This window comes from Neoarius graeffei, chromosome 19, assembly GCF_027579695.1.
Source record: "Neoarius graeffei isolate fNeoGra1 chromosome 19, fNeoGra1.pri, whole genome shotgun sequence".
Lineage (NCBI taxonomy): Eukaryota > Metazoa > Chordata > Actinopteri > Siluriformes > Ariidae > Neoarius > Neoarius graeffei.
Genome location: NC_083587.1, coordinates 485,324 through 500,472, shown reverse-complemented (window position 1 = coordinate 500,472; position 15,149 = coordinate 485,324). Strand labels below are relative to the sequence as shown.

At 40.4% G+C, this 15,149-nt stretch overlaps 2 protein-coding genes across 2 annotated transcripts in view; one reads left to right on the top strand and one right to left on the bottom strand.

The window, feature by feature from the left end:
* Positions 1 to 15,149, top strand: part of LOC132867733 (histone H1-like) — a 276,764-nt gene that overhangs the window by 54,912 nt on the left and 206,703 nt on the right. The gene's annotated exons all lie outside the window — the stretch shown is intronic.
* On the bottom strand, positions 12,334 to 14,300 carry LOC132867712 (zinc finger BED domain-containing protein 4-like). The gene is made up of 3 exons (XM_060900722.1): positions 14,170 to 14,300; positions 13,579 to 13,841; positions 12,334 to 13,463 (listed from the first exon to the last, which is right to left on the bottom strand). Exons 1-3 carry the CDS (start codon positions 14,228 to 14,230, stop codon positions 12,852 to 12,854), a joined length of 936 nt encoding a protein of 311 aa, XP_060756705.1. The 5' UTR covers positions 14,231 to 14,300; the 3' UTR covers positions 12,334 to 12,851.

Sequence of the window (15,149 nt, the reverse complement as noted above, 5' to 3'; positions counted from 1 at the left end):
GCAGGATTTTTCGGAGGAGTTCAATTTCTTTTTTAACTCATTCGGAGAGCCTTGGATGCGGAATTTCTTCCACACCGTTCTATCTGTTCTGACCCAAATCACACACAGATTGCGGATCTCTATAGACAATGAATGATTTCCCTTAGTTCCCGCAGCCGTATTACCGGACGTAGTGTGCTTTAGTCTACTTTCAAACGTGTGTGCGCATGCCCAAATTGGTCGATTGAACAATGTTTGATTTTATTGTTGTTTCATGTTATGCAATATGGTAATATTATATGACAGGATGCTGTTATCTGTGGAGGGTGAAATGTGCCATGGTATAAATGCACCAATAAATATTTACTTTATCAGATACTGCTAGTAATGACTTTGCCTTTTTTGTCCCTAAACCATTTTGTCCCTAATAGGGCTGAACGATTTTAAGAAAAAATTGAATTGCAATTTTTCTGGCAGATATTGCGATTTCAATTTCAACCACGATTTTTTTTCTTTAAATCGAGTTTCAGTGCAAATTAATTAATACAATGAATTCCATAAAGCTAATGCAAGAATGAAAACTGAGGTCAACAGATTTCAAATGTAGGCCTGTTTATTAACATTGAGTGCCTGAGGAACAAGTTATAATAACTTAAAATAAAAATAAAAAGAGAGCCATCTTTCTTAAGTAAACTTTTGCTTCTTTTACTTTTCCCATCTACAACATATCGGACATAAAAAAAGGTTGATCAATGGCTCAGCAGCATCAAAATATTGCACTTTTGTAAAAGAATGTACATAAGCATTATAAATTATAATAAATAACAAAGTAGAGCAAAAAAGTCTTACCTTAAAAGTAGTGCAAGAATGGCTCAAGAGAGCTAGCTTATGAACATTAACAACATCAGCAGCAGTTACAGAAATTCAACCCCTGTACTCAGAAGCCTGTACTTCTTTTTCACACAAAGTGGCAAGAGGAAATGAAATGTAATGGTAGTAAAAATAAAACATAATAATAAAAAAATGTACAAATGACCCTGCATTTTCCCCATCTACAAAAGATGTCAAACATTTAAAAAAATGCCATTGCACTTCTCTGCCCCAGGCGTTCCACAGTTAAACAAAAGCAGAACTGGGAGACTTCAAAATTTACCCATGAAAGGGTTAATTTTTCTAGTCTTCTCACAACCCGTCTTAAAATGCAGATGATCCACGAGTTACACATTTTGTATATTGAAAACCTGTGTTCTTGAAGCATTTTGCAATAAACTTGTGTGAAATTAATGCAAAAATATTGAATATAAAGCTGCTAATGGCGATAGACAGCCTTTCTATGGTGTTTGTATTGTTAAAGTAGCCTTGTGCTAACAGTTTGTCAGCTAATGACAGCTTGACAGCAAACTTGTCAGCGTTTCATTTTTTCCCCTCCCAAACTGTATTTCAGTGTTCCGAAACAAAGTCAAGACCTACTTCAGGCAAACGAATTATGATTGTTACCGGTAAACTGACTTTAAGGGACAGAGAGGGCAGAGTAATATAGCAGAGACGAGAGGGACTCTGCGAAGATAATACGCACTCTTAATTACAAACATACACACTCGCACAAACACAGGTTCCTGTACTTACCAATTGCAAGATGCAGTCTGTGTCCGAAACACTGCAGTCTGGTCCATTGGTTAAGTTCCATTGCTTTTGTCATATTTGTAGCGTTGTCTGTTGTTATGCATGTCTGGGCCTCTTCTTTTAGACCCCAGCTTGACAAACACTCTTTCAGCCCCATGGCAATATTCTCTCCTGTGTGGTCAGTGGGGAAGTATGGCCGATGTGCTGTTTTTCTTTGGGATCAAATCCCCTGACTCCGCTTCAGCTCCCGCTTCAGCCATGTCTGAAATTGAATGACCAGCTACACTGATTGGAGTGGATAACACGTGGCCTGTCCATGTGCAGCATGCAGCTTCTTGATTGGTAGCTGACACAGAGTGTTTTTACACCATGCTGGGGCAATACGCAGAGCATACATGTGTGAAATTATTGACGAAACAAAACATGGGTCAGTTTAGGAGCACTGAGAAAAACTGCAGCTTTGACGATCCCAAAATCGTGTTGTCTGAGATCGCGATTTTCGGTCAAAAATGATAGATCGTTCAGCCCTAGTCCCTAAACTACCTACTATTTGGTCTAGTTTTTCAGATACTGCTAGTAATGACAACAATTAAAGCATAATTCAATCAGAAGGTTTGTGCCAATTTCCAAAAAGCAATAACTTAAATATAAAACTACTTCTGTCTGTATATACAGCAGCATTGTCTCCCAAGATGTTTCTTATATTTAATGTAAAGTGATGTTTTCTTTATTCTCATAACTTTCCTATTTTGTCCCTAAACAGTGTATCATACCACAAGCATTGACCTGATTGTCCAGGGAAACAAGGTAATTTTAAATAATGTGGTTTTTAAAATGACAAATGTAGAAGGGACTCTTTACCATAATGGATGTGTCAATTGTAACAGGACTAAATGTAGCACCTGTCTGGGACCGTTTCAACCACGGCTGCTTGTGAGGAATACAATAACTCTGAAGGCTTAAGTGCAATTACAGCTGGGTCACAGTTACCAAAATCATTGCAGGCTTGAGACAGGGTTTTTGGTGAGTCTTAACCCTTTAGGTGGCAGGTATTTCAAAAAAATGTTGAATGTTGGCATCTAAATTTCAAAAGGCTGTGCCTTGAAAGTGATAACAGATAGAGTAAATTGTAAATGAGAAAAATATTGAGGATGACCCAAAGTTTATGTTGGGATTTGCATATTGTGATCTCACAGGGTGGTGTCCATCTTGAATTTGGATTCTTTTTTCATGAAATTCAGAGTATTTTTGATAAATAACTCGATAAAAACTTATTTCATAACATTCATACGCCATCCCAAAACAATACATCATAAACCAACAGTGTACCTTATGGTTAATATGGTGCCATATACAGTAGTGACAAACACTTGTAAATGGTAGGCTTTTGCCTGCAGAGGCCTAAAGTGTAACAATATATGCAGGTGACACTAAATTTTCAGCATATTGTACTTCTCATTGTAAGGAACAGGACACAGGCCTACTTCATACTTATTACACCTGTATTTTGTCTGATCATAGCCTTTGGGGCAGGTACAGTCAGAGCAAACAACACATACTGGCTGATCATCTGCACTGTATAGCCAGTGACCCTGTAAGTCTTACTATCATTTCTGTAAACTAATGTGCATAGTGATTTGTTTTAGTTATGAGCAAATTCATGAAATTAGTTAGACAAAGGCAAAAATATGGGGCCAAATAATAATTGGTCATCTCTAATCCCCTCTATATCCAACTGGCTCATGAAAGGCCTTTATCCATTATTGGTATTTTCCTCATCACTGTTAAAATACAATTGATGAGCTTGTGCTTTTTTGTTTTCTTTGTCTTGCTTATCTATCTAGTATGGCAGGTTCACCCTCATACTGGACACTGAAGCGAAAATCCAAGGCACGTGTTAATCAGCAACTGGCATCCATTCATTGTAGATTGGCTTCTAGCAGCATTGCTGAGGATGAAGAAATGGCAGAAGATGTCCCTGACATTCCTGTTGATGTTTGTGAATTGGAGGATGACTTCCTGTGTGTGTCTGTGTGTGTGTGTGCACTGTGTATGTGTCAATGGCTGTTTAAGGCCCTGTCCACACGGCAACAGATTCAGGTGAATCTGATAAAATTGTTTATCATTTCGGCCTGGCATCCACACGGCACTGGCGTTTTGGGTGCCCCAAAACGAAATCTTTTGAGAACGGGTCCCAGAGTGGAAAAATATGGCAACGGCACCGTTCCGAAGTCGTCTGGATGAGTAGAATGGATTTGTTTACGATGATGTCACAACCACATGACTGTCAGTGCTTCACGCCGGGTAGAAGTGTAACGAACTCGATGCGAGTTGTCAACAAATCCTATAACTTAGTTCATGAAACACGCTTACAAAATATTTTCACTGTGAATATTTATTGTGTAATGGTGCAAAGTGAGAGAGAGAGAGAGAGAGAGAGAGAGAGAGAGAATAGCCCTTAGGGCAGAGTCTTTAGTCCAAACACTGCGGAAGCTAATGTGGCTAATGCTACAGAAGAAGGGGTTTATGCGCATGCGTCAACTTCTTCTTCTATTGTTCTGGTGTCTCTGATGGGACCGTCTTACAGTGCACCTAGAGGTGTGGCATGTGTATTGCATCGTTTTCAGCAAGCGTTGCGTTGCCATATGGACCCGAAATTTAACTGATCCGTTGCCCATGTGGACGCTATATTTAAAAAAAAAAATCTCATTGCCATTGTCGTGTGGATGTAGCCTAAGTTAGAGGCCTGTGTGTTTACTGCCTCTGTGTCTATGGCCATTTAAGTTAGAGGCCTGTGTGTGCGTGTACTGTATATGTGAATGGCCATTTAAGTTAGAGGTCTGTGAGTGCGTACACTATGTATGTGTCCATGGCCATTTAGGTTAGAGGATTGTGTGTCTGCATGTACTGTTTGTCAGTAATTCCATGAAACAGTGTAGCATGAGATGGCCTGCAGTGTAATAACCCTCACAGTAAAAAGAAACAATAGGCAAATATATGCCATCTAAGAATTAGCAAAGTATGATGCAACATGTATACACACTAGCGATATGTCCGTGAATGGACTACCACCATTTTACTGTCCTGTTTCCTAGTAGGTGCAGCATGTACTTGATTGTTGTGTTTGAGGACGACAACCAAACCGGCCCGGTGGCCAAGGAATGGTTTTCAGGTGGCCTGGCATGGTGGCCGCCATATAAGGACCAATTTCAGATCCTAAGAGCAGTTCAGAAGAGGGTCATGCCAGACGCAGCAAAAGGGTGGAGGCAGTTCCGCGCTTGTGTACTGTATGAATCAGGTAATAAAGCATCCAAAAGACTGTTACATCTCAATGCTAAAACTCAACCGCATAAAGTTCAATTTTATAGATATCCAAATATCTGTAAACAGCACCTCAGTGGAATTGTGTATCCAGTCATTGTAAAAAGCCTTTTTGTCAGAGGTGATGCTTGAGAAGATGATGGCAGAGACAGTAATTTTGTTAAATGCTAGGTTTTTTTTTTGCTCTGGTATAGGCTTATAATGATATGTTGTTCACAGACTCCATTCAAACTATCCAGTCCAAGTGGGACAAAGCATGCATCACGTCAGACTTAAATGCAGATGTTGAAATGCAGAAGAATCCAGTTAGAGAATGTAAAAGTTGAACCCATTTATTTGATTTAAATTAAATTAGATATTGTCTGTATATCAAATACTTGTATGTGAAGAAAGTGCTAATTTTTGTAAATGTATAGACCAAGACAGCTCAGAGAGTCATCATCATCATCACTATCTGAGGAGGAGGAGGATCCTGAACACCTAAGAAGACCTCCCCCTTTACCTTTGAAAATTGCAAGACCAAGAGAAGAGCCAACTTACACTGAACGTAAGTATCTTTCATAGATTCCAAGAATAAGGTTGTCCTTCGAAATAGACCTCTACCACAGGCAATTGCTCTAAGACAACGAGGGAGGCTCAGCCTCCTCTAAAAATGACGAACATCATGTAGGATGAATTGCGCTAGGCTTATGTTATAGCCGACCTTATAACATTGCTATTTCAGATCCAGAATCATAGAAATATATGTGCTCAACCCAACTACAGTGCAAAATCATTCCGTTATAACTTTCCCCAGTTCGCCTAATGTGTGAGTGAGTTTTTCCCCCTCGTGACAGCGCGATGCAGCCCAGCCTCAGTGGATTTCAATGGCATTTGGGAGCTATGCGCTTGTCAATCTCAAAATGCAAGACGGTTATTGGACAAATACTGCGAAAATGCCCACCCACGGAGTCTCACAGACTCCCAGCCTCAGTGGACTTCGATGGCATTTGGGAGCTATGCGCTTGTCAATCTCAAAATACAAGACAGTTATTGGACAAATACTGTGAAAATGACCGCCCACAGACTCCGAGCCTCACAGTGGGAGGGACATGGCAGTTTCGGTGAGGAGACTGGTGATTGGTGAAAGTGGCCGGATATTTTCTTTGATTGACAGCTCGTTTCAACTATAGACAGGCAGTGGTGAATTTCAGTTCAGTCCCATGCGGATTCGCAAGTGCTGTGGTGTATTGTAAGAGATCAGCTTACATTTCGATTTCATTCATTACATACGGTTTCTACCAGCTTTTTTAGTTTGTATATATTTTCATTGTAAATAAAGTGTAAATATAGTGTTGTCAAGTTTGCTATCTTAGTTCCGTTTATTTGAGTGACTGAACTTGAACTTGAGGGGGCTAGTCAGCTAGCAAGAAAGCTGCGCACGGATGCCAAGCATTGCTGATTTAATTTTGGCGAAGCCATTTGCCAGTCTTCCTTTCGAGGAAAAAATTAAAATTAAAGAGCAGGGTAGACAAACGCCTCAAATTGACTTGGTGAAAAAGGTAGGGAAAAATACTCGTTCCTTTCAGCTCTCCTGGTACGAGAAAGTGAATTGGCTAACAGCAAGTGACCCACATCAACAACAGTAAATAGGCTACTTTAGTAATATGTCATGGATGGACCAAAAATATAGAATCTATTTAAAATGTTTATGCTGAGTATATTATATTGGAATATATATTTTTCTGGATATGAATTAAACACCGCTACAATTTGGAAAACATTTTTAAACAAAAACACAACCGAGAACATTTCACACTACAGACCTGGATTAAAAGTGAAGGGTTATCAAAATTGTCAATAAAACATTTCTCAGTCAAAATAAGTAAAATATAGGGAAAGTGTCATTGAATGAAATGAGTGGCACCCAGCTCTATGTTTGGCTCCCCAAGGTCAGTGCTTGTGCCTATTCCAGAACACTCTGCTGTTACTGCTGAGGTTCCTGACAAAGAGCTGCTTTCAATAATGATCAATTTTTAAACAACATGCCACAATTTTAAAATATAAAATGTTAAAATATACCCCCCCTCCACCACCATCATGTATATTGGACAGTAGGCTAATGGGCCAAAAGAACCTGTTATTTCACAGTTTGTGACCCTGCCAACAATCAGCCAGATCAGAGGCAAGAGTATGGGCAAATTTGATGTGTTTTTTCTTTTTTCTTTTAAAATCTGGAAATATCGTAACCGACCAGCCTCCCCTGTTTGAAAGACTACCAGCCGCCACTGACCTCTACAGTGGCCTCATCAAAACGTGATTGAAATCCTGCAACTGGTTCCATCCCAAAAAATCCTATAGAAAGCCACGCTGTGGCGACCACCCAGCAAACACAAAAATGTTTATATAACGTTGTATAAATGTTTGGCTAACGTTTCAGAAACGTTACAAAATAACATTTATAAAATGAAAATTTGTGGACAATTTTTTTCGTTTTATAAACGTTTGAAAAAACATTATATAAATGTTTGAAAAACATTCTGGAAACCATCATACAACATTCTGGAAATGTTTCAGAAATGTTTTTTAAAACATTGTATAAACGTTTCTTAAAACCATTTAAAAACAATAGTAAAATGTTTCTTTAATCTTTTAGAAACATGTTAATACCTCATCTCATTATCTCTAGCCACTTTATCCTTCTACAGGGTTGCAGGCAAGCTGGAGCCTATCCCAGCTGACTACGGGCGAAAGGCGGGGTACACCCTGGACAAGTCGCCAGGTCATCACAGGGCTGACACATAGACACAGACAACCATTCACACCTACGGTCAATTAAGAGTCACCAGTTAACCTAACCTGCATGTCTTTGGGGGAAACCGGAGCACCCGGAGGAAACCCACATGGGCAGAACATGCAAACTCCACACAGAAAGGCCCTCGCTGGCCCTGGGGCTCGAACCACGGACCTTCTTGCTGTGAGGCGACAGCGCTAACCACTACACCACCGTGCCGCCCATGTTAATACCTGTTAAACTTATAATATAACAACACATTTTTGTTATTGCACTTAAGTTTATTTCATTCCTCTTTGCAAGTTCAACAAAACCGATTTGAGAGCAGGGTTTTTTTACATAGACAATATTCACATTTACATATAAAGCCCTCATGAACAGCAAAAATGATAAAGATACTAGTATTAAAAATATATCTAAATTTATTAAAGAAGCCTTGCTACTAAGAACCAAAACATTAAAGTTAACGTAATCATAGCAAATGCGCAAAATCAGTTAAAAGTTGAAATAAAAAAGCAAATTAAATCAAATAAGTTGTTTGGCCAAAGCTGCGAGCCTTCGATGAAGGAGATTTTCTAAGATAACTTCTAAGTGGACCCGGCCTTCTCGATCTTGTCCCAACAGCAACAGGCTCAAAATGGCGCTACTTCCGGTCCCTGTGCCTGCGCAAAGACGTAGGTCGCGCAGGCGCAGGGAACCAGCGAACAAAATGCTAGGGCCAAAAGGGCGTGTATTTTAGCAAATATAAAATGACGAATGGTCGTCTATCCAAATTATTCAAACCATACTTGATAATTACGAGACTAGAGCCACACATTTAATGATTTATCTATCTATCTAAATCTACATCTAAAAAATATTTAGCTAGATCGAAGGTTTTTTTTTCAACGTTTATTAAACGTTTATACAATCACTTATTTTCCATAAAATTTTTCCCATGTTTTTTGATACTTTTTAAAAACATGTCATCATGTAGTGTTTATAATCACACAATTAATTATAGAAATTTTAATATTATCTGTTTTAGCCAGAAGTCTCCGAATATGTATAACGTTTTATAAACGTTTCATCAACGTTGTGAATGAAACGTTTTAAAGAGAACTTTTATAAAACGTCAATAAAACGTTACTCATTTACTGATTATTTTGATAATTGTAATACAATCATTATGACATCTTAATATCTAAAAATACCAAGAGATGATAAAAAATGTGCCACGGGTCAGCAAATATGACTTTATTAAATTTTCACCAACGTTTCATAAATGTTTCATAAACGTTTAATAAAATCTAACCTTAATGCAACCCAAATGAAACGTTTTATAAACGTTTTGTGTTTGCTGGGCACAAGCCAGCTTCCAATGCAACTTCATTTGTTGTTTCATAAACTTGTTAGACCATTTTGACAGCCGATCAAATGATGGGATTCAAAAACCTCTTCGTCAAGCCTCTGTGCAGACAAACTATAAAACCTAACTGTAAAACTTTATCATTAGCATGTTCATTAACATTTGCCACCCCTTCACATCCCCAAGTCTCAACAGTAACTTGCCTCAGTGATGTGGAGGCTTAAGGACCACTGCACCACACTGATCAACAGCAAACCTGCCTGACTGAAATCCCTCGGCGTCCCCAAACCTGCCTGACTGACTGAAAGCCCCCGGCGTCCCCAAACCTGCCTTCCTCAAACCCACCAGTTGATTCCAGCTACCTGTACTGGTAAGTTTTGAGAACAAATCTGTTTTAATATTGTTGTTAAAGGTCACAGAGTGCTGTATGATTGACATGAAAGTCCCATTTTTGTCATTGTGACACAGCTCACAGCGCACACAACGAAATTGCAAACATTTTGCCATTTCATGTGTGATGCATAAATGCAATCACTAACCCACGGGGGCATAGAAAATATTTTCTTTCCTCCCTGTCAGTGTTACTTTACCCTGGAATGCCACTTTAAAGGTATATACTGCACTTTTGTATTTTGCACTTCCCCATCAGCTGTCAAAAGATTGATTTTGGAGCAGCAAGGGGAGCTGCACCTCAAGGTTGATCACATCATGGCCCTTCTTCAACAACTTTTGCAAAACCGTGATGTAGAGGGGGTGAATCACATACGACCAGAAAATTCCCTTAACCTCAGCACAGGACCTTGACAATTTCGATGAGCTGCTAGACAGTGACTCAAATTTTAAGAACTACATGGTATGAGAATGTTTTATTGTCATTGCATAAAGAGTATAGAGTAGTGATACGCAGGATTTTTAACAACTGTGTGTATACACTGTCTGTGTCAATGGCCATTTAAGTTAGAGGCCTGTGTGTGTGTGTGTGTGTGTGTGTGTGTGTGTGTGTGTGTGTGTGTGTGTGTATACACTATGTGTCAAGCTTGCATTTGAAAATATCCCAGCATGCAATTGGATAACACTGGGACCAGTCTCTGTGTTGTCATTTGAATATTCACTTAATGGTAACTGGTTGAGTTTGATTTTGTTATAATTGCGTTGCAGATCTCCAAGTTGGCTGTCACTGGAGGAACCACTGTAAAAAAGATGGTTTGGAGGATATGCCAAAAAGTGTTCTCAAACCAACTTGCCACACAACTAAATTGGTGTGGGAGAGGAAATAAAACCAGTATTAAATCCAGACCTGTAGCTGAAATGCTAATATGTAAGCCACACTAAGTGTTTAAGGGGAAGTTCCATTTCTTTAATTTAGCCCTTATGTCTGAGATAAAATACTATTATTTACTCATCCGTTTTACTTCTATATTTTGATAGTATGTATTTATTGCCTAACTATGGGTTGACTACAAAGAAACAATTTCCCAAAATAAGGTGGTCTATGCAATGTGGTAATTTGCGTCATATTGTCTCTTATAGCATCAGTGCACAAAAACAATAACAGTGTCACCGAGTCGGATGTGGAGAAGGAGGTAAAAAACTGGCTCCGATTGAGCGGGGACCGGTTGGATGGCTGCCGTCGACAGCGAAGGACCCAAACAACTAGGCAGTTAGATCTATTACCTACTAAGCCAAAAGTGTGTATGAATGAATTGCTTTCAATGGGCATGATGGAAACAACATTTTCATTGTTAACATTCAAATTCATATAGGGCATGGTCGGAGCATACAAAATGTTGGTTGAGGTGGGTGGGCTGGGGATTTTAAAGATGGTAGATGGGTGGAGCCAAGATATTTAATGAATTCTTACGTTTTTGCTTCCTTATTGGCATTTTGTCTTTCTGTTTTGCAGAAGAGAGGAGAGAGGGCTGCCAGCTTGCAGTGACTGAGGATGGACAGAGGCTTTCTATACATCAGTGTTTAAGTTAGAGGCCTGTGTTTGTTTACTGTCTCTATGTCCATGGCCGTTTAAGTTAGAGGCCTGTGTGTGTGTACACTGTGTCCATGGCCATTTAAGTTACGGGGCTGTGTGTGTGTGTCCTGTCTGTGTCAGTGGCAGTTAGAGGCCTGTGTGTGCACATTGTCTACGTTCATGGCCGTTTTAGTTAGAGGCCTGTGTGTGTGTGTGTGTGTGTGTGTGTGTGTGTGTGTGTGTGTGTGTGTGTGTGTGTGTGTGTGTGTGCGTGCACATCCTGTCTGTGTCAGTGGCAGTTAGAGGCCTGTGTGTGCACATTGTCTACGTCCATGGCCGTTTTAGTTAGAGGCCTGTGTGTGTGTGTGTGTGTGTGTTTGTGTGAGTGTGTGTGTGTGCACGTCCTGTCTGTGTCAGTGGCCATTTACAGTAAGTTAGAGGCCTGTGTGTGTACACTGTCTATGTGCTCATCGCCATTTAGTTGGAGGCCTGTGTAATAGGTTCAGTAGATCCACTCGCCATTGTGTATAGTAATAATCCGCTGTCACTTTAAGAACGCAGTTAGTTATGGGAATGATGTGTTGGGGCTCTTCCCTGTTTGTTTTTCAAATGTAATCATCAATTCCCCTATATACTGTAGAGCCCAGTTTTTCAAATACAAGTGCCATTGGACACTGCCACACCATTCACAAAGTGCCTTAGTTTTGGACCTGCAGAATAAAGACTGGTCACAACACAATGCAATGACTTCTGTTACATTTGTGTATATTGTATTATCTGAGAGACAGTAATTTCTCTGTACCATGTATTTGGATGCTGTGTTTTAATTGGTCGTTTTAAATTAAATAATCAAATGTGTGTGTGTGCCTGCTGTGTATGTGTTAATGGTTGTTGTGAAAGAGGGGTGTGTGTGTCAGTTTGAGAACAGGTGGTGACAAAACAACAAAATGATGTCTTTAAATTCTGTAACACTTCTTAAACACTATTACACTATTATAACACTTAAAATGACATGGTATATGTGAAATTACCTAATATACAATGATTTAAAATGTGTGTGGTTTATATATCATCCTGTAAAAGGCTGTTTTAAGTTAAGGCCGTCCCTCAGAATCACTGAAGTGTCTGCTATAGAAGTAAGGGAAAGGGTGGTTGTGTAAATAACTTGACACTTGACACTGGATTTACATATTGCTTTCCCTTGGTGCGCAGTGATTTTTTACCCCTGTGATTTTGTTTAAGTGTGCTGTGATTGAGTGGTGTGCTTAACTTTTTTCCAACACCATCCATTTATTGAAGACTAACAACATGTCGTTAATGGCCAGGTGTGACTCGTGTGCATTTGGGTGATGGGAGATTGGGCTGATCTAGGACAGGTCTCTGGGTATGTCTTGCCCTTTTTGTTTCAGGAGGCCACCACTGGATGGGCAGAGAGAGGGTCGCTGGCTACACGGAACACTGGTGATGATGCAATACTGTGTACTTTAAATGTTAAATTGTGTGTGTGTGTGTGTGGGGGGTAACGTTGCATCGTAAATACGTCAGCCCGTGATCAAAGCCTTGAATCGTTTAGACATCGGCCAGTAGTCATTTACGATGGCTGGCCGACATCTCAGCAATGTCATAGCAATGAGCAAAAGATCTCCATGTGACGTCTGGCGGACGTAGCTGACATACATTGGCCCGATGTCGGCCCTACATAAACGTGTTGTTGGGGACCTCTTGCATGTGATGATGTTCCCACTCGCACTGAACGCCCTTTCAGATGAAGAACTAGTGGCGGGAATGCAGAGAGACTTTTTGGCAAGCCTGGCCACCAATGGGAAGTTCAGCTCATGCTGCTTCTACCATTCTAGTGGGTCTGTCTCTGAGTCAGGCCCAGGTGCCTGGAGATACATGGAGACCTCCAGTTCAATGGATGCCCTGTTGGGTTGTGAGTGGGTGCTGGCTTGAACTGCCTTCTTAAAGTAACTACCTAAACTTTTCTTTTTCTTTGTGGGATGGGGATGCTCCGGATCATCTTGAGCAGCTTGGGGTGAACTGGAGGCTGCTGCTGTTTGTTCACTTTCTGGTGCCGTGGCTCCCTCCACCATGCCCACCAGCTCTGCTGCAGCTCTTGTCTTGATGAACTCCACCCGGTCTTCCTTCATGTAGGCCGTCTTAAATCGTGGGTCAACAAGTGTCACCATATCGCGGAGGTTATCAGTAGTAGGGTCATCATACTTTTCATTGAGGTACTTGAGAACACCCTCTTTGACAGCTTGTGTGAGCTCTGTGTCCCCATCCTTCCAGCTGAGGATTTCATTGTTGAATAGGTGCAGTACTGGCTTCAGTAAAGGCACACTGACATACTTGTCCCCCGACAAAGTGTCAGTGAACTCGAACAGTGGACCCAGTGCTTTGTTCAAGGACTCCAGCAATGCCATGTCTTGCCAGCTTGGCACCAGATGTCTTGCCTAAGTCAAATAACAAAAAGATGGGATACTTTAATGAGGTGAATCTAGGCTGCAAACACAATCAGAATCCACAATGAAAAGAATCAATGTGCAATGTCCAGTGGCCATGTCTCACCTTCTTGTCTGCAAGGAGGACCTGAGAAAGGGCTTTCTCCTGCTCTAGGAACCTCGCTATCATCTGCTGGTGCGAGCTCCATCTTGTGGGGGTTTCGGTGATGAGCTGATGCTGAGGCAAGCCCAGCGCTGCTAGTGCCTTGGCCAAGTCACGTTTTCTCTTCCATGAGTTTGAGAAGGCACTCACCACCTTTTTACAGACTCCCACTGCTCTTTCCACAGCCTGCTTTGTAGATGCTGGTGAGAGATCTTTTAGAGCATTCTCTGTTGAAATAAAATGAAAAATGTGATGTAATAACATATTTGACAGCAATTTTATTTTTTATCATCATGCATCACTTAAATGATTTATGGATTGATTTAATAATTAGATAGTGTGGGCAGTATGTATTACAATTCATTGTGTACCATGACAGGCAAAATAATAAATAAAATGGAAAGAATAACTTGTTCAATAATGTTTTGCACATGGCCTGATCAAACAACACAGGATAACCAAACTAATATTTCAATTCACTAATATTTTTGTTGCTACTATAATATGCCCATTGCAATATTACACTAAGCCATATTTAGATTGTTTTACACTTACCAATGGCTAGCTGTAGACGGTGACCAAAGCATTGTAACCGTTCCCACTCATTCAGTTCCATTGCAGAGATATTGTTTGTGGCGTTATCTGTGGTGACACAGACAAGATGGCATTCTTGCAATCCCCATGACTCCAGGGCATCTCTCAGACCTAAATAGATGAATACTTAATTATGGGTCATTCAGAATTACTACAGTAGACAGAAGACAGTATAATAAAACACCAATATGCTAATTGTTTTACTAAAGAGATACCTATAAATAATTATGGACCCGTTGCAGGCACGTGACTATTATCAAGTGACGAGACAACGTGGGTTGTTGTTGCTGTTGGAAGTTGTTGGAACCCATAGACATGCAATAGACGTCTATGGAGAGAAAACTAATAGGAATTTCAAAATAACATACTTATAATGTTACATATATACATACATAGTGTATTCTTATTTTAAGCACATTAGTAAAAAGATAATTAGCAACAGAATAAATATGTAGCAATGTCAGGCTCATACCTTGGGCTAACATGACTCCTGTGTGATCGTCTGGGAAGTACGCAGCCTGTAAACAGCGAGCGCAGAGGATCCAGTCGCTCCTGATGAAATGTATGGTTATGCTCATGAAGGGCTGCGTAGCTCTGCTCGTCCACAGGTCCGTAGTCAAGGCATAATGCACCACACTGCAAACATCTTTCTCCACTTCAGCCCGGCATGCGTCATACAAGCGAGGCAACTCGACTTTACTGAAGTGCTTACGACTGGGCATAATGTACCTCGGATCAAGTACTTTGACGAGGTCTCGAAAGCTGTCCTTCTCAACTACATACACTGGAGCCATGCCTTTACAAATGTAAAGCAAGATGGCACCTGTGATTTGTGGCACTGAGATGTCTTTTCATATGGCGTGCATCGGGCGAGAGACTGCTTTATCTTCGGCTGGCTGTACTTCTTTTCGGAACTTGCCCCCGCTGTTTCACCCCTTTGT